Source organism: Sander lucioperca, chromosome 16 (assembly GCF_008315115.2).
Source record: "Sander lucioperca isolate FBNREF2018 chromosome 16, SLUC_FBN_1.2, whole genome shotgun sequence".
Taxonomy (NCBI): domain Eukaryota; kingdom Metazoa; phylum Chordata; class Actinopteri; order Perciformes; family Percidae; genus Sander; species Sander lucioperca.
Window position 1 is genome coordinate 26,549,217 of NC_050188.1, and position 23,848 is coordinate 26,573,064.

Below are 23,848 nucleotides of genomic sequence, written 5' to 3' on the forward strand. Positions count from 1 at the left end.
GCAGTTTACAGAGTCAGCTGATCTAACAGAGAGAGACGGCAATGGCAAACGTATATATACATATATATATATATATATACATAACATATATCGCAATCAACTCTCTCGCACCACGCAGTTCAAAGTACGTATTACAGCTACGGTAGCCTTCACGCTTCAAAAAGCCGGTCTCTTGCTCTTTTCAATCTGCTTTTTCTTTTTCTGGGAGAAGAAGAAGACTCCTTTTCCTGACATTTGGATTTTGAATATGTGTGGTCCTCCATGTTTCCTTCTTCAAACATGCCGGGGCCGGGAAGCTACGATACCCATTAGCAGCATTAGCAGCAGCTGTGAGTTTATCATGTGACAGCGAAAACACGAAAGGTGGAGCAGTATGTCCTGTATGTCCCTTACCAGCTAACGTATTTCAAGATGGAGCATGAATATGGAGCGTCTACCCCAGTTCGTGCAAACGCAAATGTAAAATTTCAAGCTGATAGGAATACTTGGAATTGATGGTGGTGGTAAATATTCATGAAAAAGGACAAGTTTGTGAACGGACAACACAGATTTTGATAATGAACAACTAAGCACGTTACACCCTGGACATTTAAAGCAAGGTTATAATAGTTTTGAATTTTTAATTAGTGTTTATAGTATATTAGTTTTGACTTTTCAATTTCATTTTAGTTTTCGGAGTGAGTTTACACTTTAAGAGTTTTACAGTAGCTTAAGTTTGTTTTTGTTAGGGCCAGATATAATGTTTCAGAAGTATCTACATATACATTCAAAATACATGGTTGGAGAATGGCCCAATCTCTAATGTTTAATGTATGCACTACTTTAATGTCCAATGTGAACTAATTGTGGCACAGCACCATCTTCTGGAATGTAAACTTTGTTAAATTTCTGTGGTTCAATGTCACTATGTTGTCATCAGAAACGGATGTGGTGTCCTTTTTCAGTAGCGAAATGTTATATCTAAAAAACTAAAACTGAAATGATTTATGTTCATTTTTATTTTATTTTTATAAGGTTTTTAACATCGACATCAACAGCAATATAGTTTTAGTTAAGTTTTAGTTTTTCTTGTAGGTTTCAGTTTTTATTTAGTTTCAGTTTACTAAAAATATTTTTCACTGCTTATTTTCGTTTTTGTTTATATAATAACCCTGGTTTAAAAACACTTTTGACAAAGCTGGGCTGAATAAAGAAAGTAATGTAAGTATTTATTTAACTAATTACTTTGCATATTACTATTGAGTAATATGTAAAGTAATCCATTACTAAGTAATATTTAATGAGTGATTGATTACATTCTTCAAGTAACCCAACATAGTATACATTCTGTGGTCATAGAAATCTTATATTAAAAAAAAATAAAAAAATATGTACAAATAAAACCCAGTTCAGTTTAGTTTCTACCTGTCCCACTACAGGGAATTAGGTTTGCACCTACAGAAAGCCAAGCAGTCCACAATCACAACAATTATAAAAACAAAGACAAAACATAACAGTAGAAATCAGACAATGTTCCCCCACTATGTGGGACCAAGCGACGCGTGGTCAGGTGCCTTTGACGTTTGTTACTGAAGCAATTTTGCCCTTTGGCGTTATATTTAGACCTGCTTGGTTGAGACTCTTGGCGTCACTTTTTAACATCTGGGTCAGGACGTACGTTTAACTGACATACTGCACAAGAACGGGACAGTTAGGTTTAGGAAAGATCGTGGGTGGGGTTACAAAATGTACTTTTCAGTGACACGTGGGACAAGAAGCCCGGTCGAGCTGCTGCTATGCCCGGAGTGTCCCATACAGATGCTAATGGGTGATTTTTGCAACAGTATCTGACGCTGAGAGCCACTGACCAATCATCAGTATTTTACGAGTTGGGAATGAGATGGGTTAGGGTTAGGGTTAGGTACGAATAGCGCTATATAAATGCAGTCCATTTACATTTACTTTATTTGCAGTGAATAGAAACCTAGCTCCTCATGATTTTAATAATTGAATACATCTGGTCAGTATAATAGTGGCATTAGTGATGGGTGTTTGTAGTATGGAGGCAGGGTGTGATTAGATGTGTGACATCCCCCCTGGAGTTTCAGTCTTGTTGGCGCAGTGCCCCTCCATGCCTCCTGGCTCTTCTCAGTGGGTGATAGGCGATGTAGGCCAGCGTGAGTACAACCATCCTCATTTAGTTTCTACGCTCACCATTGGCCCAGAGATACCCGTGTCATTCGGTGACATGTTCATAAATTATGGTGAACACCTGCGTGGAGCTGAGACAATACCGCCTGCCAGGGAGGTAATACGTTATGGCTATAAACACGCTGGCCTTTTTAGAGTGCTCGATATGGATGAATACCCCAGCCCAGATGTCTACTTAGCCTTGCAGTGTTTAGCCTTTTGCCTATATTGTTAATTACAAAATCAATACTGTTGTTTTTCATCACGGACCTCTTCATCTCATCACTGACAGTATCCTGTATGCAACATTAAATGTTACATCAAATCAGCGGTGTGCCTTAGAAATCCTATTCTTCCTGTGGTGTATTTCCTCACTTCCAGCAGGATAGAAGAGGATAATGGCAGCCGGTGAGAGATGCCAGATCTGTGACTGCAGCTGTCTCATGTGTCTGGGGCAGTTTCTTGCTATCTCTATTGATTTGTATTGATCCAGACCCTCTGCCTGCAGCTGTAAGCTAATTCAGCCTGCTGGTTCTTCCGTTGACATTTTCATTGCTGTATTGTAGCTTTATTGAGTGAAACCATAAAGCACTGTTTAATACAGCCTCTGACTTTATACTCTGTGCACAATACATTACTGTATTGTCTAGTGATAGACAGTTACAGCTCAGACTTTTTTTAATGGCTACCCTCACTGGGAGATTCATGCACAGTTTCGTAAATCACACCCTTTGACTATATATATATATATATATATATATATATATATATATATATATATATATATATATATATATATATATAAGTGAATAACAGCCCAGTTAAGATATTCAGATATTGAATTTTCTTTTTTTTGTGCACTTTTTTAGCCAAATAAAAAAATCAAATCCAAAGATGTTCAATACTGGCATCAACTGTAGTTTTGACATCAGCTTCCACTTCTTGGATTTTCTACACTGCTTTATGGTAAACCCTGGTGTCCGTTCACCACGACTCATGATGTTTTCACTGCAGGGCCTGTTTGCTGCTGACACAAATAAATGACCCACTTGTGCTCTATGCTGTTAGTTGAACTGGGAAGTCGGAATTTCCAAGCTCCTAGTAAGAAATGCCAACTGGAACTCCCACCTGATGTCGATTTCCGACTCAGAAAGTCGGGAGAACCTCACCAACCTCGACCGCACAATCCAACATGGCTGCTCGAAGCATAAACGGCACTGAAAGCTGTAGTAATATACTGTTTATTAGCACTTCTGTCATATTTGTGTTTCATTAAATCAGTCTACACACAGTACTGTCCATCTTCTATCTCTGGATATGTTGCTACGGTGTTATTGTGCATAATGGGTTGTTATCAACTAGTATTCCCACCCCCATTTTTCCAATTTGTAACTGGAACGTGATCAACTAGGGTGTGACGTAATTCCCAGTTCCGACCTCCGACATGGAAGGCAGCATTGAGATGCCTTTGTTCAGCCAGGTTTTCCCTTGCATACAATTAGTATCAAACCGAGGCTCTGTGGCTAAACCAGTGCAGCAACATTCTCTAGGTTTTAACTAAGAGGTCAAAGGAGGGAAATACCTACTTGTGTCTAATTTAGGGGATCATTTTGAATTTATTTGCTGCTCATTTCTCAACTTCTCAGTTTTTTATGTAAATGGCCTGTATTTGTATAGCGCTTTTCTAGTCTTAATGACTACTCAAAGCACTTTTACATAGTACAGGAACCATTCACCATACACATACATTCATACACTGTGGCCGAGGTTGCAGTACAAGGTGCCACCTCCTCATCAAATAAACACTCACATACATTCACACATTCAATGGCACAACATCGGGAGCAATTGGGGGTTCAGTGTCTTTCCCAAGGACACTTCGACATGGGACTGTAGGACCAGGGATTGAACCACCAACTTTCCGATTGGTAGACAACCGCTCTACCACCTAATCCACCGCTCTACCACCTGAGCCACAGCCGCATTGCTACAAAGTTTTATTAATATTATTATTATCAATATTATTTGAGCTAAGTTCTCATCAGTGAACTGTTCTTTTACAATATTTCCTAGCGATCTAATCATCAAAAACAAAATTACAGTGTGGGGAGGGATCTCTTCCCTTGGATTTCCTCTTAAACTGTGACACTTAAATAGTGCTAAAGGATTCATTTATTTTTGTTTTATTTGTAAGTGTGGGATAATGTTACTTATTTATTATTTAGTGGTCTTAGTAAAGCGAACTTTGCCATCTTGTAACCTTATCGTACCGTAAAATTGTTATTTTGTGATCATGGAAAAACCTTATTACTGTGTGAGTAATGCTTTGCCAATTCTGGAACTACAAAGGTTCCCAGCACTGTTAACACCAGACAAGGCTAATGATATGCAATGCTGCACCATTCCTCATGTCAGATAATTTTTATGTTGTATTGATTGAGTCTTCTTCTGCTCTGGCTCTGCATCTGCTGCGCTCCTAACAGGGGTTTTGTGCTGAATGTGATGTTTACTTAGACCTATAATTGCATTCTCATAAATTCAGTGGAAGTGCAATCACAGTATTGTACTGGGAAGCACTTACGGGATGTGAAAAAGCAGTAGTGTTGTCTTTAGAAGCACTTTAGAACTATAAATACTATTCTTTTTCTGTGGAATTCAAAATCCTGCTTGGATTGTTTTTTTTTGGCCTGTTAAAAATAGTTCTGGTTGATTACAACTTAGGTCTTACTGTGCTATTCTATTGATCATTTGATCAGACAAGCCAAACGTTTATCCATATCAGATTATCTAAACCATGCTATTTGGAATATAGCCCTGATAGTGTTGGTATTCTCCCTTACAGTACAGATAAATTGTGTATGTATGAGTCTGCATGTAGGTATTTTCAGTGGGTCGAAGTCAAAGCATGAAGTCAGTCTGAAACTTAGATGGAGGTTCACAACGGACAGTTTCAATAATATCTTTACTGTTTGCCTTTTTGTTCTCTTCTAAATGTTTGGCTAATCTGGGGGTTTGCTGTCTGATTGTTTGACTTCTCTTTTACAAGCATGGTTGTAATACACATTGGCCTTTCCTTGACCTCTCTGTTGTCTTACTCTTCACAGGTCCATGGGGTCGCTGTATGGGCAGTGAGTGTGGACCTGGCGGCAGCCAGAGCAGGGCGGTATGGTGTGCTCACTCTGAAGGCTGGACCACCCTGCACACCAACTGCGACCAGACAGAACGGCCGGACAACCAGCAGAGCTGCTTCAGAGTGTGTGACTGGCACAAAGATCTGTATGACTGGCAGCTGGGTGCGTGGAACCAGTGTGTCCCGGTGTCGATGCGAAGTGCTGGGGTGCAGCGCCCCACTGTGTGTACCCGGGGAGAGGAGGGCATCCAGACCCGTGAGGTGGGCTGTGTCCAGAAAGCAAACGCCGAGCCCGCAGAGGATGCAATCTGCGAATACTTTGAGCCCAAACCACGCCTAGAGCAGGCCTGTCTCATCCCCTGTCCACGGGACTGTGTGGTATCGGAGTTCAGCTTGTGGACTCACTGTTCTAAAACCTGTGGGATGGGCTTACAGAACCGCATCCGCTTCGTTCTGGCTCCACCACTGTTTGGCGGGGCAGCCTGCCCAAACTTGACCGAGTTTCAGACATGCCAGCCAGGGCCCTGTGAGGGAGAGGAGAGCCTCTACAGCCTCAGGGTGGGACCCTGGGGGCCCTGCTCTGTCCCGATGCCAAGGCAAGCCAGACAAGCTGATAAACCACCCACAGAGAGTGAAAAACCATCCAAGGAAAGTGAAACACTTTCCAAAGAGGGTGACAAACAGTCCAGACAGAGTGAAAAAACATTCAAAGGGGGTGACAAACAATCCAGAGAGGGTGACAAACTGTCCAGTGAGGGCGACAAACAGAGCAGAGAGGGCGACAAACAGCACAAAGAAGGAGACAAAAGGTCCAAAGAGGGTGATAAACTGTCCAGAGAGGGACACAAACCATCCAGACCCAACAAAAAACTGGGCAAGGCAAACAGGAAACCAGACAGGCCATCCCGGCAGGCAGACAGGCCCAAACGACAGAAAAAGGCTAAAAACAAAGAGAAAAAAGACAAAATGAGAGAGAAAGTCCGGGAGAGATTGAGGGAGAGGGGTAAAGTGAAGGATCCTGAGACCAGAGAACTCATCAAGAAGAAGAGGACCAGAAACCGTCAGAACCGCCCGGGAGGAAAGTCCTGGGACCTGCAGGTCGGCTACCAGACCAGAGAAGTGTCCTGTGTGCATAAGAGTGGAAATGTTGAAGCTCTCAGGTAAGAATGACATAAGTTCATAATAAAATAAGTTTCCTTATGTGTCACCTCACATGCATGTCATCTACAATGATGTGTTTCTTTCCAATGCCTTTGTGTGATTGTATGCTTCTCACTTTCTCTAGTGGCTAGTCTGCATAATAAATGGTTTCAGCATTTAGACTAGAATAATGGTAATGTCTATGTCAAGTCTAATGTTTTTTTATCATCAGATTAGGATTAGGATTGGGTAAAGGTATATTTTAAGGTTAGGGAAGGCAATCAGTGGATGGCCTGGGAGGTTTGGGTTTGGGATTAAGTGCCCAGGTCAGGGTTAGGGTTTGGCATGTTAAGGAGTTTGTGAAGTCCTGTGTGCCCTGACTACTTTAAAGCAAATAATAAAGAAGCACCCATAAGGCAAGGCTTCTTTCTCTTTAGGGTTAGCTGGCTATTTCATTCTAACTGCATTTGAAGTGTTTTCTGATCTGACGGCCCTCTCAGCAAGATAACTTATTTGTCAATGCCCTCCAAAACTCACTGTTAAAAAAGAGCTCTATGATGTGACAAAACTATGGTTAACGTTTGGTTTAGTTTCAGCACCAAACAACGACTGTGGTCACAATTTACAAAAAAACCAAATGATGTCATTGATATAGTTGGGCCATAAAATATTGGTCCCCCTAAAGTTTTTGTGTGAATTGACCTTCCTATGACAACCAGGGGCGGACTGGGACAAAAATTCAGCCCTGGCACCGTAGTCACACCAGCCCACATTACCATGCAGCCCCACCCACGGCATTCACTAATTACATTTGTGTACAGATGGTGAAATAATATAAGCAGTACCTTATGTAACAGATTTTTAAACATTTAATGTAAGTAACTGGCAAACAATGCTTACTACTTTTTAAAGAGCACACGTTCATAACAAATCTTTTTATGCCGTTAATTTTGAGGGTAAAAAACTTCAATTCCTGCATTCTGATACATTTTGGGCACCAATTTATGGTAAAAATGTCTATATTTATGGCAAGGAAATCACAAAATTCTGGTGGCAGGTAATAATTTAAAGCAGCCATATTATGCTCATTTTCAGGTTCATAATTGTATTTTAAGGTTGTACCAGAATAGGATTACATGGTTTAATTTTCAAAAAACACCATATTTGTGTTGTACTGCAGTGCTCTCTCTCACTGCTGCAGATCCTCTTTTCACCTGGTCTCTGTTTTAGCTACAGAGTGAGACCTCTTTTCTTCTTCTTCTTCTGTACTATCTTTGATTGCACTTGCACTTGCACATGCCCAGTAGCTCAGATGTAGATCATGTCAGCTAGCTAGCTCCATAGACAGTAAAAGAGGCTGTTTCTACAACTTTGGTCAGTTACAAGGCAGGATTAGCTGGGAGACTTCTAAATGAGGGCGCACATGTAAGTAGTTCTTTTGTAGATTATGGTGAACTTGTGTGTGTTGTAGCAGTGCATTGCTATTGAGAACAAGGTAGCATGCTAGCGTTAGCATTAGCATGCTACGAGCTAATGGTTGCGGTTAGCCTGCTCGTTTTGATTTTGAACAGCTCACCCAGAGACTGAAGGCAGGACACATTCAGAAACCATATCTCACTCTAAACAGCATGGATGGATTTTTTTCAAAGTTTGTATGTGTGTGGAAGCACCAGAGATACAACATAACACCCCAAATCCCAGAAAAAGTGTTTTTTCATAATATGGGCACTTTAAAATACAAAATATAATGGAATATTATAATAGTCAATAGTCCAGTAAGGGGGCTTTCACGTCCGGGACATGGGCCGGACAGACAAAGTCCAGTTGTTTTATGGGCTTTACGGTAACTTTTTTCCCCTAAAGAGCACGTTTTGCTCCCAAGTTGAAAAATGTAGGATTGACTTTTAGAGGCTACTGCTTTTACTGCTAAATTGTAGAATAACACAATCATGTTATGGATAGAAAATGTTATGAAGTGTGTTTTCTACATTCTATTGATAAAAAATGATCAGTGATGGTGCATGGATTTTGAGACTACAGTGTAACGGACCACCACAGTTCATGCATACATCCGCGGATTAATTGCTGTTAAACCTACAAAGTGTAAAATGTGACACTGCGTGAATGGGGCACAGCAGAAAGACAGCACAGAACGATGCTGCTTGTTCAGGGTTGTCATGTGTAGGCTACTCCTCTTCGCATCAGGTGTTAAAACCAACTGTACCAAAACACTGAATTGGACTATTATTTAACGCGACAACGAGACGTTCTTAACCGGTAATGAAACTGTCAATTTAATACTGATGCTGTCAGACGGCCGCACGGACCGACAGCAGTCAGAGCTCCGACGAAGCTCTAAAAATAGAGCGCATAGGCTGTATAAAAAACAGCCTATGCGCTGTCGGTCTGTAAAGACAATTCATTTGTATATTTAAAAAAAAAAAAAATCTGACCGGCCCACGTTAAAAAAATTGGTCCGGCCCCTCTGGCATTTACCAGATTTGCCAGATGGCCAATCCGCCCCTGATGACAACATTGTGCAAATCCAATATACTCATCATGCCATCAATGCCTTTTTGTGTATGACATCTCAAAGTGTTCATATAATAAATTCAATGTTGATTTCTTCAGCGGATAGTAACTTGAGAAAAGTGGCTTTTTGAAAACCAACAAAAGAAACTAAACTGAACAGCTGATATGATAGGAAGAGGCACAACACTCTCTTAAGGCCAAGAATGCAGGACTTCACTGATGAATGATCATGGCATTTCGTTAATCTTCATCAGAAGATCAGCAAATTGCCTTCGAGTGTGGCCAGACAACATGCTGTGTGACCTAAATTGTTTGAAACATACTGATTTACTGGTGTTGTACATACTGCACTGGCTCCACCTGCTTACTTTCTGTTTACAACCGCTTTACATCTAAAATATATTTTTTACTACAGTATCTGCTAACGAGCTGTTTATCCATTACAGGATATACAGTATACTTACAGTATGTGCATACCTGTCTACAACCTCTTCTTATTACATATATACATTTACTATTATACTATAATATACTAGTATACTAGTATTTACTGCACTATTAATTGAATTGAATTGAATTGAACTACACTACTGCACAACCTGTTTACAATACAGTTTATACATTGTAATATTAATCTACCACAGGATTATATATATTTTTTTTTATTATCTTGTATTCCTAAATTTTAACTACAGTTTTAATGTCATGTCTTTGATTCTAATTTGATTTTGCTGAGGTGATTTTTTTTTAAAATACATAAAGTATGTGTATGAGCATTGTTGGGGGGAGCCTGAGAAATTCAATTTCATGGCGACTGCTTCACTGTAGTTGTTGTGCGCATGAAAATAAAGAACTTAAACTTGAAGCCTTAAGACTTCCATTTAGACCAAAATAACAGCCAAGTATCAGTAACTATAGTAACAGTAATTCTGTTTATACTGGACCATTCCACACCTCAAGATTTACCTCCATAGCCAACTTTCAAGGCCAATGCAGGACGTGGTGTGTCCTTTATGTAGTTTGTCCATAAGTAAATATGTGGTGGTTGGGTTGGTGGATAGGCGTGTAACTCGTTCAGGTTTCATATGGAATACCGGAGTTAGCATCCTATCGCAGACACAATCTTTCCCTAACCATAACCATAGGGTGGCCTGGTGGTGTAAGGGTTTAAGGTGCCTGTCATATAATTGCAACATCCTTGATTTGATTCTGGCCGTGAACCTTTGTTACATGTCATTTCCCATCTCCCTCTCTCTCTCTCCCCTCATTTCCTGTCATCTCTCTACTATCCTCTCTCATAAGGGCAAACTAAATGCTTCCCCCCAAACAAAAGCCTTACCCATACCATACTGTAGTTGCCATGCACAGATGTTGTAGAAAGAGGATTTTAGAAATGTCATTAAACGCCACAGTAGCAAAACAGACATGAATAAATATACAACATTCCTTGACTGACTAACCTTTTGTTTATACTTTTTCATTGCACAAGATTATTGCTATATTTACGATATGCACATTCATGTGTTATGATTTGCAAAATGTTACTTTTGTGTGCATTATATTGCCCATTGAAGAGCCTGTACTGTTAAGCTTGTTGACATATTTTCACAGAAAGGGATGTGGCTTGTTTGTTGTGCACTGTCACATTGCTGCACGCTCCAGCTCACAATGCATGTCTGTGGCACTCAATGGCTTCAAGTGTCACGGCTCATAAGACTTAGTCATATTGTATGTGTTGTAATAACCCTGTAAGCCTTCAGTTTTATCATTGTTTTCTGCCTCAAATTTAATATTTAGTCAGAGCTAATTGAGATTATTCAAACTGTACTGTATAAGGCCACAGTGCTGGGCCTCAGTAATAATGGTCGTAACGAGAATTGCTGTCAATTTCAATTAGTCAATGTTGAACATAATTTTGTCTATTCTACTTCCTCAGTGTCCATACAGCTTCTCCCACCTCAATAACACTGGACACTTTTCCATCCTAAGATGTACATATTTAATACATGTTTTTCTTCAGCTAGGTCAAAGTCCATGTGGCTTCTGAGAGCCGTGTTCTTTCTTAGGAGATGAATGGCCTCATTCTGTCTCACTGTGCTTGCTCGGCTCTAATAGAGGCCACTGAGCAGCATCCATTACATCCTGAGAAAATCGAGGCTCTTGTGATACATTTGCTTTTAATGAGGGTCAGAATTCACATCCTTCAAACTTTAGGCAAAAGCCAATCGTCATGTTTCACTCAAGTAGCATATTATATTTATATGATACACACTACGATTGATATCAACTTTGGAATATTCTCTTTATCCAAAAGAGAAACACATATCCATTTTCCTTTTTTAGCCCTTCTAGCAATGCCCGAGAGTTTATTCTGACATCCTGCTCTAATGGAGAACTGTATGTCACAGAATGCACAGATGGCTAAAGGCTTGAAAGAGGCTTAGTTGATAGTGATGACAATATTACTGTTGACCGGATCCCAGAGTCAAGTTTATTTACAGTTAGAGCCATACCTGTGAGACCTTTTTTTAAATCTTGTGGCTAAAATTGCTTATTATCCCCAAGTGTCCAGGATTTAAATGACGATGAACTTCATGGGCCTTTATCAAGTGTTTTAAAAAGGCATATTGTAATTGTTGTAAATATTTTAAAAGGTGACATATTATGCAAAATTGCACTTTTTCATGGCTTTTCAACATGCTCAGAAAACGTGTTCCATTGTGATGTGTCTTTTTTACCATAAAGTATTTCTGTGACATTATATGATTATATGATGATGAGTACGGTGACTGACAGGGGCAAACGCACTGCAACTTAAGAAAACATATGCAAATAGACAAAACACAAGCAAATTAAAGCTGCAAGCAGCGATGAACGGGCCCTCGCCTTCTTGCAGTCGGGGGTACTGGCAGATGCAACATCACATGTAGACCACACATTTTAAGTTTCATGTAAATCGGAATAACTTTTGTCTGTTTTAACAACCACCTACAGGAAGTTGATCCTCTATAACTTGCGCATTGTTTTAGCTTTCAAAATTCTTTTGATAACTTTTAGTCACAAGTGTCCACCGAGTCTATATCGAAGTTTTCGTGCATATTGGACTCACGGCCCAGGAGGAGTTAGACAAAGTAGGTTTCCCATATGTCGCGATGTGAATAATTAACCAAAATTCTAACAGCGTCACCTAATGGCCGATTCACTCTAAATTTGGCATGGATGCTCAAGCCCCTATGTGGAACAACTGTGTCATGTTTGGTGTCAATCGGAATAAATCTTGGTAAGATACACAACTTCCTATTTCGACAGCCCCCTACAGGAAGTTGGTCCTCTGTAACTTGCGCATTGTGTTAGCTATCAAAATTCTTTTGATATCTTTTTGTCATGAGGGTCCACCGAGTCTACGTGTACATTTTTGTGCAGATGGGACTCAAAAGGAGGAGTTAAAAAAAAGTAGGTTTCGCTCAAATCGAATTTGCTAATTAATTAAAAAAATGAAAACAGCGCCATCTAAAGGCCGATTGACGCCATATTTGGCACACAGCCTCATTGGCACATGAGGAACAACTGTCTATATGCCAGTTTACGTGCCGATTGGACTCACACCCCAGGAGTAGTTAGACAGAGTAGGTTTCCCATATATCAATATTTTGCTGATTAATTAAAAAAAATTAAAACAGCGCCATCCAATGGCCAAGTGTGGCACAAATGCTAAACCGGCCATGATGAACAACCAAGTAAAAAAATCAAGTTTCGGGGCAATCGGAATAATTTTTGCCAAGATAACGCAACTTCCTGTTTAGACAGGAAGCTGCTGTAACTTGCACATTTTTTCAACTATCAAAATTCTCTGAATAACTTTTCGTCATGAGGGTCAACAGATACTACCTGCAAAGATTCAAGAAGATTGAAATCACGGCCTAGGACGAGTTCGAAAGAATGTAAAACACATGAAAAATGCATAATTAAAAATGTCCGCCTTCCGGTTGGGCGGAGCTAATGAAAGTAAATGGGAAATATGTCCGCAATGATTAGAGCACTATGGGTATTAAATCTGGTGAAGATCGGAGCAACTATTTTCAAGTTAAGGCCTTCCAGGCATTAGGGGGCGCTATGGAGCTCACTTACAGGTTTGGGCTAAATTGCTGTACAGTCTCGCAAAGCTCCCAGGTTTTTATGTGGGCTTTTTTGTGAGTTTTCGTATATATTGAGGCCGTCAAAAATGTGCCCAAGGGCTAAAACCATTTAGGGTCCCATAGGCCACGCCCACTTTGACCAATAAGTACCTTACTGTAGGGGTGGGCTCCGGATTGGACCTAGATGGTACCCTCCAAATATTGTAAAAATCTGATGAGCCGTTCATGAGATATACATTTCTTGTAATTGTAGCGCCCCCTGGTGGCCAATGTTCATAAAATTTGTGAGGCACCTCCAGAGGGACATGGCAAACAACAGTCCTAAGTTTTGCGTTGTTAGCATTTATTTTGGTCGAGATATGGCAAAGTTGGTGTTATCATACTTACACAAGCTAGACAAATTTGTTTGTACGTAAAATGCTAAACTTTTATCCTATAATAATGAGTTTTCGTGCATTCTGAACCCCTCAAAAATGTGGCAAAGGACTCGGAAAAATAATCTGATGAAAAACAATAGGTTCCTTCGCACTTTCAGTGCAAGGCACCGTTGGGGCCTTGCACTTTTGTGCTCGGGCCCTAATTAAGAAAACATCTTCATTTATTTGACATCACATGCACAGCATTCAGCAAACGGGCCGCAAATACACACAACACAACCAAATACACAAACGCGTTGCAAATACACACAACACAACCAAATACACAAACGCTCTGCAAATACACACAACACAACCAAATACACAAACGCACTGCAAATACACACAACACAACCAAATACACAAAGGCGCTGCAAATATAGAAACAATGCAAAAAGAAAAGCACACAAACCCCGAAAACAAATGCAACAGAAAAACGCTGCATCCAGGTTACACAACGGAAGACGAGGTTATGTCAGAGAGTGGATATTTTGTTTTCCTAATTTTTTGATTAGATTTTTAATGTGTTCTACTTTTCAGTAACATAGGCTATATATGGGCTAACTAGTGTTAGCTAGCAAGCTCTTGTAGAAGTCAGTCTCTAACACGGTAGCTACTTAAACCTGTTGCTCTTTTATAATACTGTAAAAGACTAGGGTCAAACGTAAAAATCAATATGCATCTTTTTATATTGCCTCTCTACTACACTTTTCTTTGGGTTTCCAAAACAAACCTCTCATCTTCTCTCTCTCTCTCTCTCTCTCTCTCTGGAGAATTTCCGTTGTATAAACTGTTTTCTGTTGCATTTGTTTTCAGGGTTTGTGTGCTTTTCATTTTGCATTGTTTCTGCATTTGCAGCGCGTTTGTGTATTTGGTTGTGTTGTGTGTATTTGCAACACATTTGCTAAATGCTGCGCATGTGATGTCAAATAAATGAAGATGTTTTCTTAATTTGCTTGTGTTTTGTCTATTTGCATGTGTTTTTTTTTGAGTTGCAGTGCGTTTGCCCCTGTCGGCCACCCTAACAGAGACCTATACATAGCAGTATTTACTGGATCCAAACGTCAGGGAAACCTGTAATCTTGGTTGCCAATGTCGTTAATGTCTTCCTGATTTCAGATCAGATTCCCACTGGAACATATGCAGTTGTGAAGTTTTTTTAGTTTCGAAGCGATTATTGTGGTGATATAAACAGTAGAAGTGCAGCGTAACTCACTTACAGTGGTTCCCCGGCTGCAATGACGCCGCAATGATGTCGGCAGAGCAGATGTGGAAGACTGACCAATCAGAGCAGACCAGGTTTATTCGGTAGGGGGGGCTTAAAGAGACAGACACTAAAATGTTTCAGAAAGAGTGTGAAAACAGGTGCAGCAGCCATTGTCTATATATATATATATATATATATATATATATATATATATATATATAAAATAATGTGTTTTTTGAACATGCATGCAAACATGTATTAGTAAAACCCCCAAATAAAAGTATGAACCTGAAATTTAGCATAAAATGTCTCATTTATAGTATTTGCATTCCAAAACGGTAACAGGGTTTTATTGTTTTGACTGTCCATGCATACGTTAATATTGGAATGACAAATTGATTCTGGTGTTCCAAAACGCAAAATCAACAATCTGTCAAGTGAAGAGAATAAGTAATAAAGGCAAACATTTAAATGCAGGATTATAATATCAAGAAACTTGTTGTGAAAAGTAATGACAAATAAGTATTTTGTATGTGTTTTGAGAACTTGCAGCTACTAACCACATTGCATTTGGAATAGATATTTAAGGTCGCACAAGCACAAGAGGTAGTTTGTGTGGAAAACTTACACACTGGTCATTCTGACGCCCTCATTATTATTCAAATGAACTGCTTGTCGTATTACGTACCGTGATAACATATTGTGGGGCTGAAAATCCTTATGAAAACTACATCAAAGTGCAAACTGTTACATTTTGTATCTGTAAAGCCATAAGGTCCATAATCACATCTATGTCTAGACCCTGCTGCTTTAGCTTTACTATAAAATTGTTGAAAGAAAAAGGAAGCTCAATGGCTGCAGAACTAATAGAAAAAAATAAATAAAAGAGCAGACAGTTAATTTCTACACAAAGGTGTCTATTAAACAAAGTGGATTTAACAAACGTTTTCCCTAAACCCACTTTCTGGAATACACCACTGATGTTCAGGGATTATGAGGAAAAATATAACTGTTGAGACTAAAAGGGAAGAGAACCAGAGAAGGGAAGCAGTGTGTCATTATCCCAAATGGCCTATCAGCCTCTACCACACATAGAGAGAGAAACAAGAGTCTTTCAACTCCTCAGAAATCCCATCATCAAATGAAGCCATAGTGCTGTGAAGCAGCTGCTGAAAATACGGATAAGAAATTGTTTGGGTTTGTAATGAACAACTTTTAAACCCTGCTTATCAAATTGGCTGACTCGAAAAAAGGAAAGCTGCAGGCCCGTACAGCAGCATTTCACCAGTCTTTTACATCTGTGTAATCCCTACAAAACCGTCGCTTTACTTGGTTCTTAATAATCCACTCTGTGTATGTAGAGGTATTTTAAAAGGCAAGCAAATGTTGCTCTTTGTCTTGCTGTCTTTTTCCTGTCTTTATCCACTGTATGTGTAGCTCTCTGTGAACACTGTGATGTCACAATGCTTATTTTAACATTATGAATATAGGCAGGGAATTCACAGGTTTTTGAATTTCAGTCAATTTGGACTAATTTTTGTGATGTTATTTTACACAAACTATTATCTACCTTATAGCCTATGCCCAAATCATATGGTTATATGCATTTAAAATTATATTCCTTAAGATTTTCATTATATCATAGTTACCTTTTTATGACTGACATTATTTTCATCAGCTATAAATGCATTATACTGTAATGACCGCTATAGTAGTTTGTCATTGTTACCGGCAGAGTCCAGGTTCAGTATGTTATTTAAATTTAAAAGATTCATACACAATGATGCATGCATGTAGTCTACTGTGCATAACGTGCAAGACAAATACCATTGTTAGTCCATTATTAGTTTGTCAGACAACATTGTTGATAGAGATGCCCTGACACCATATTGGAGCCGATATGAGCATTTAATGGATCATAATCGGCTAAAATAAAGCCTCAAAGAGTTCCTATTATACTCCTTTTTAGCATAATTTTCAAATTCAATTCAAACAATTCAATTACTGCATCTTAACCCATCCTGAGTATTAGGAGCAGTGGACAGCTGTACATACAGCATCTGGGGGAGCAACTTGGTGTCTTGCTCAGGGACACTTTGACATGTGGCCGGAGGAGCCTGGGATCACACACAAAAACACTTAAAGGTCATGAAAATTCATTCTGATTTAGCAACTTGATGATGAATCCACCTTAATTATTAAAAAGTATTGGTCTCGTACCGGTGATACTGGCCCTGTATTTACTTGGTATTGGATCGATAAAATTAGGTAGTTAAAAAGAAATCCATATTTCTAAAATAGAAATTTAGAAAACGGTTCAAATTTGACCCGAAGACAACACAAGGTTTAAAATGTCTTGTATTGATTGTTGTCTGTTTTAATACAATACCATAATTATAATCCAAATGATATACACATTTGCCTCACCACTCGAGGTTTCTGCCTAAAAGGGAGTTTTTCATTGCCACTGTTGCACTAAATGCTTGCTCCTGGGGGAATAGTTGGGTCTTTGTAAATTATAGAGTGTGGTCTAGACCCGCTCTATCTGTAAAGTGTCTTGAGATAACTCTTGTTATGATGTGATACTATAAATAAAATTGAATTAAATTGAATTAATTTCGAAACATTTATAATTCATAACATAACACATCCTACATTAAGGTATTAAAGTTTCATCTTGTCTTACGGTATTTTGTCTTCTCATCTCCAGGCTGTGCTCTCAGGAGTCGTTGCCGGTGACCTTCCAGGCCTGCGTCATGACCAAAGACTGTGATGTGACTGAATGGTCTGAATGGTCAGCTTGTTCCAAGGAGTGCTACGACCCCAACGGGCCAAAGGGGGAGCGCACTCGTACCAGAAAAGTGAGCCAGTTCCCAATCGATGGAGGAGCAGATTGTCCTGAGCTGGAGGAGAAAGAGTCCTGCAGCCACCTGGGAGACGGAGTGCCGCCCTGCATTGTGTAAGTACTCGACAAGGAGAGAAAGAGTGATTCAACTAAAGTGTTAAAAGTTCACATAAGTACATGTAGAATGTGTCATGTATAAGCAGTGTTTTCCCTAGGATTTCTTCCAGCATGGGTGCTGAAGTGCGTGAGTTTTATTCTGCACTACTGGAAGATATTTAGTGACACAAGATATCTCAAAATCAGTATCAAGAAGTCTTCTTGTGCAGCCAGACCGTACTCCAGCGCTGACACATTGCTGTGGAGAAAAGTTTGGCAATGCAGGACTAACTCAGGATAAACTTTGACCTTGCATTAACGGGATAGTTTGGCTCTTTTGAAGTGGGTTGTACAGTATGAGGTAGTTATGATAGTCAGTGTATTACCTACAGTAGATGGCAGTCTCCCTCTGCAAAAGTTCTTTTTCTGTATACTCTGGTTCATAAAGGTATCCTCTTGTCTCCACAGTGAATGGCATTTCCTTGTCGCTGTCATATTCACTCGTTTTTATTTTCTTGTATTTGTCTCCTTCATAAATCACAGAGAGTCTGAACCAAACAGCTGAATTACAGTTATTTATTTATTTATTTGACAGGGACAATGCACTGCTCCTTAGCAGTACCATAGTTAGCTATAAGCTCATTTTCATCTGTAGTCCCTGGGCAGGAAACATAGGCTAACATCTCTGTCAGAAGGGAAACGTAACACTGGAGTATAAAAAAGCTAACACAACAGTAAAGGACAACAATCAAATTTCACAGTTGCTCATATGCATAGGAATATGGAAGTTCTGTTGTTGAGGAATTGTAGTACCAGAGAAAAGGGCTGTCTGAGGAAAAAAAAAATGAAAATATTGTAAATATAGTGTATACCCACCTAAGATTTTCTTAGGTGGGCCTATTTTAGGTGGCTTAACTATGTATTTCTGCTGGCCCTGTGTGCAGATAGCCTGTAGCTTTCTTTCGTGCCTGTACTCCCGTCTGCTTCTCTAAACGGGGCGTGCCGACCGCCATCTACTAACGACCTCATACAACCCCACTTTAAAAATACTGAACTATCCCTTTAACAGTTTTCACTTTTAACACTTTCAACTTTTAGCTATGCTCGCGGCATGGCAATGCCCAAAAATTCAATAGATTACCATGAAATTTGGTTCACACATTCATGGTCCCCAAAGGATGAATCCAAACCACTTTGGTGATTCCTTGACGTTTCTTATTGCCCCACCATGGTATGACATTTCTGGTTTTACTGTAATTTAAAAGTCTCAACAGCTATGGGATGGACTGCGAAGAAATGTGATCCACATATTCTCATTCAGGATGAATTGTAGTAACTTGGTGATCCCTGAACATTTCATCCGGCACCATCATATGGTCAACATTTAATTCGACCAGTACTTTGGGTTATGACCAAATACCTGCAGAACTAAAAGTCGTTTGTGTTTAGTGTTAATTAAATAAAGGCACTGCTGTGCCTATATACAATGGCACAGAGCTGCAACATTGACTGTAGTTGTTTGTCAAATGTCTGTCAAATGTCTGTCTCGAAGCAGAATGACAAGAGAGACAGTTATGTCATCTTAGTTTAAAGGTGCAGTAGGTAAGACTTATAAAACTACCTTTCTGTCATATTTGCTGAAACTGACCCTATGTTCCAGTAGAACTACATGAAGCAGGTCATTAAAAAAAAATCTGGCTCCTCTGGCTCCACCTACAGCTTGTAGTGTGATTTGCAAAAATCCACCGCTCCCTGTTCAGATGCACCAATCAGGGCCAGGGGGGGTGTCTAACTGCGTGTCAATCACTGCTCATGCACACACATTCATTTTCCCATGTGAGGGGAGGGGCTTAGGAGACCGTTTTGGGCTTTAGCGGAAAGGAGGGGGAGGGACTGAGAAGTTGCCGATGTTCACATTTTTTGGACAATCCTACCTACAGCACCTTTAAGGATGACTTTACAACACAGCCTAGCATTTAAGCACTGGGGGCTAATAATCTACTGGTCACCTAACAAAAATGTGTACCACTGGCAGTTACATTAGCAAAATGTTTATTTTTTTTAACCATGTGCATATATAAAGCTAAAGCAGTCAGATCAAAGGTCACTGGATATTATGTTTCATTTCCTGTTCCAGGCCATGCATAAATTAATGGTTTTATTTGTCAAATGTAATACTTTTCTGAGTGAACTATGCAAACTATACATACATTTAAATATCCTGTATCTGGCTCTACCGCCAAACACCAATGAATGACCAATTTAACAACACATACACTGCATAAGGAAATGAGCTGCAAATACAGAAAACACAATAACAGAACTAAGTTACACCACAATATAAGAGCCCGGGGGACACTGAACTAAAAATTAGCAAAAGTCTATAGACATATCTCCAGTGTTGTGTGGTCCATTAATGGCGCTGGGGCACCACCCCTGCTGCAATTCCAATCGTGAATTTTATATAATATTTTGATAAATAATAATTTTTGGTATTGTTGTGTTGTGTGTATACATTTCAGTTGTTACTTACATTATAGCATACATTTTCACAGAAACGTGATGACTAATGAAAAAGAGCTTCCAATCAAACTGCACTCCAAGTACCACATACACTGTCTGTATTGCGTTTTGTTTAATGCCCGACCCATCATCATACACATCAGACATGCCATACAGATAGTGGTCATGATAATTTAGCTGGGATATGTCATTGTATTATTATTGAAGCATCTACAGTGAGAATGACATGGCAAGACGCTGCTGGTATGTTGGTTTATACAGACAACAATAAGTCGGGTATTTCGACTGCTGTCATATGCGCTCGGTGAATGTTGCACTTCATTCTGTCAAGCTGGTGACAATTAACCAGGCGGTGTTGGGCTTATGGGAAAAGGTGTTAGTGCAAGACAGATGCCGCTCAAAACTTAAATAGAAGATATTTTGAGTGAACAGATTTCTGGAACAGAATTCAAGTTTCACTTAATCTCTCTAAAACCCATATATTTAATATATTTAGTTCTGTTGTATGGGCAGAGTAAAATCATGCATCAACACTAAATCAAAGTCCATCGACTCCTGCTGTCTTTTGTTTGACATACAGCGGGGAGTGAGGCAGCAGCCTGTCCATGGTACTGAAGAACACTTTGTTTGCGTGTCCCCATCTGGGCAACTTTAAACCCCAAGATGCAATGCTTTCCCAGGGGCCTCGTTGTTCTGCAGCAGGGCAAAGGCAACTGAGAGTCAGAGAGACCTTGCTCATTAATACATGGAGCCTTTCATTGGCAACCTCAAATGAATTCCATTATCAGCAGAGATGGAGGCAGGGTTTACATTTTCTGACCTCAGGGTTGAAACCACAATGCATTATTGCTGAGACGACTGCTGCCAATTCACTAGCCAGACACTAACCCATCTATGCTGCAATTAACAACCTCCTTTCAGCTTAAAAAAATCGAGTCCTAAAGAATTATCCTGTGGAAAGTCTGGTTAAATTGCAAACCCTGAGGCATATTGTAAACAGAGATCTCAGGTCAATAAAATAAAAAGTCTTTCTAACAATGCTTGGAGATACTCACCACCATGGCTCACTCAGGCACAACTGATGCTGTTCAGTGGCTGCAAAAAGCCTGCACACTCTCCCTCGAAGCAATGAAAACAAGCTGCAAATGGTTTTTAGAATCAGATTTCAGAATGTTTTCATAGTGTTTTTCGGTTTTCAATTAGCCATTTTTTTTACAATTAGACTTTCTATAAATAAAATACAATTAAGAGTCAGATTATTAATAATACACCTTAATCTGTAAAAAATGAGTAAGTGTACTAAAACGCTCAAGCAATGCATCTGGTTCGTCCAATGTAATTGTGATGTCCATGTCAAATAAAAATCTAATAATAATAATAATCTTATTTGTAAGGCTGCACAAAGTGTTGTGTAAACTAACGGTTCTCAAAGTGTAACTTCGTTCTGTTATTGTGTTTTCTGTATTTGCAGCTCATTTCCTTAAGCAGTGTATGTGTTGTTAATTGGTCAATATGTTTCTTATTTTACTTATCTTTTGTCTTTTTATTTGTGTTTTCCTAACCATACAACACAACATTCTATTTTGTATTGTTCTGAGGGCATGGTAACTAAAATCAGAGCTTGACATTCAGTGTTATCACAATATGAACAAATGTAGGCTGTAGGATGACAGAAATTGTGAGCAAAAACAACAATAAATGTAATGGTTTTACGTTTGATTATGTTGCATGCATTAGAAAGGGTTGCATGTGATTCTAATAAGACCAAAATGAGTTTGGAATAAAACAGTACCATTCATTGTTTTTTATTATTATATTTAAATGTATGTATAGTTTGCCCCTTAGAAAAGTATTACATATGTCAAATGAAACCATTGATTTGGTAAACGTATACTTTGCATGGCCAGTCACGGGAAATGATACATAATATCTAGTGAGCTTTGATCTGACTGCTATATGCACATGGTCAATATGAAATTGTGTTTGGACCGGACAAATACTGTAGACCACACTGATAGACATTTGAAAGAGCATTTGTTGTATTGATCAATTCAATTCTATTCTATTAATCAAATTATTTATTTTGAGGAAAGGCAATATGGGGCTGATATACTCTATCAGACTAACTCGTCATGTGTCCACCTCTGTCCTCAGTTATAGCTGGAGGACTACGGAGTGGACGGAGTGCAGGGTGGATGTGCTGCTGAGCCAACAGGACCGTCGGCGTGGAAACCAGACGGGCTTGTGTGGAGGCGGCATTCAGACTCGAGAGGTCTACTGTATCCAGACCAGCACTGATACACCACCCAAACTCAGCTCGCTCCGGAGCAAAGAAGGTGACTTTCCCAGCATGCATTTCTTCTATCGTCTCTACAGTTCCCTTGCATGGCTATATATTTGATCTCAATGTGCCTTATTTACCACTCATTAGTGCAAGAGTTAGTTCACTTTATTTATTTAGCTTGTTTGATTGTATCTTATTTATTGATTGAAACATTTGTGTTGAAAACCACATGCAAGAGGATAAAAAAAGTACAGGAAAATGAAAATTAAAGAAAGAAATTCTTAGACCAACATGTCTCAAGCCAAAGTTTTTATTTTCTGAAAACTCCGTGGGTGCCGGATTCAGAGGGTTTGTAATTTTTATGGACAGAATCTCTTGGCACAACCAAGAAGTGGATGCATCCAGTTAGCTGACTTTGAGATTGCATCTCTGCTTTAAAAAAATACCAATAGAATCTAGTGGTACTAAAATATAGTGATTTTTAATGCATTTCACACAAACATCTATATACCTCATTAAATGTTACACTATGGGACTTCTGTTCTGCTTTCACTTTGCCAGAGAAAACATTCCCCAAATGCTGTGGCTTTGGCTCTAAGTTAACACCATCTGGGTGTATTTTCTTTGATCACTAGGTCACTAAGATACATTAGACTGCCACAGGCACAACACTGTATCTTTCCCCATAAGAATACTGTAAGTAAATCATAGTGCCTAGTATTTGTGGTTATTAGTGGTAAGGAACCTGTGACAAATAATGACTTACTAACTTTTATAATTCCAAAGGGATTCTTTTACAACTTTGTGAGATGAAAGTTGTTCGTATCAAGAACTTATCAATGCTTTATAAAGCATTAGTAAATGATTTATTAACCATTGAGAAAGCAATTAGTGAAAAAAAGTGTTAGCCTGTTGGTCCTGCATTTTGTTCAGCTTTTATCCCCTCTGATTCAATTACTGTAACCAAAGACAAAGAACACTGGCAGCCTCATTTATCATTTTATTAGGAAAACATCTGTCTTAGTTCCCAAATAACAATAATATATTAAATACTGAGACCCTTTGCAAATAATCCACAGCTAAATTCCAGTTCTATGACTATAGCTGCATGGTAATCATTATATTGAAAGAATTCATATGGCCTAGCAAGGGCCGTTTATTATCTTAAATAACAATCAAACAACATCAGGGATAAGTAGGAAAGATATCTTGGTGACAGAAGCGAAGATGGTCTGTGAAGTAAATTGTAGCTTTTTTAATAGCACATATTTTGACACAGGCTGGTTAAAAACAGCTTCAAATTCATCTGTAGGAGCCCGTGTGGCAGACAAAAAAGTTGTTTATGAGCTTTTGAGTCATCTGCTTAGGCT

General features: G+C 39.2%; 1 protein-coding gene across 3 annotated transcripts in view; it reads left to right on the forward strand.

Annotated features, from left to right (window-relative positions):
* Window positions 1-23,848, forward strand: part of thsd7aa (thrombospondin, type I, domain containing 7Aa) — a 209,529-nt gene that overhangs the window by 60,090 nt on the left and 125,591 nt on the right. For all 3 annotated transcript variants that reach the window (XM_031278516.2, XM_031278515.2, XM_035993166.1), the window contains exons 2-4: window positions 5,274-6,459; window positions 17,441-17,689; window positions 22,349-22,530. In XM_031278516.2, coding sequence (XP_031134376.1) covers window positions 5,274-6,459; window positions 17,441-17,689; window positions 22,349-22,530 — 1,617 coding nt within the window. The remainder of the gene's footprint in view (window positions 1-5,273; window positions 6,460-17,440; window positions 17,690-22,348; window positions 22,531-23,848) is intronic.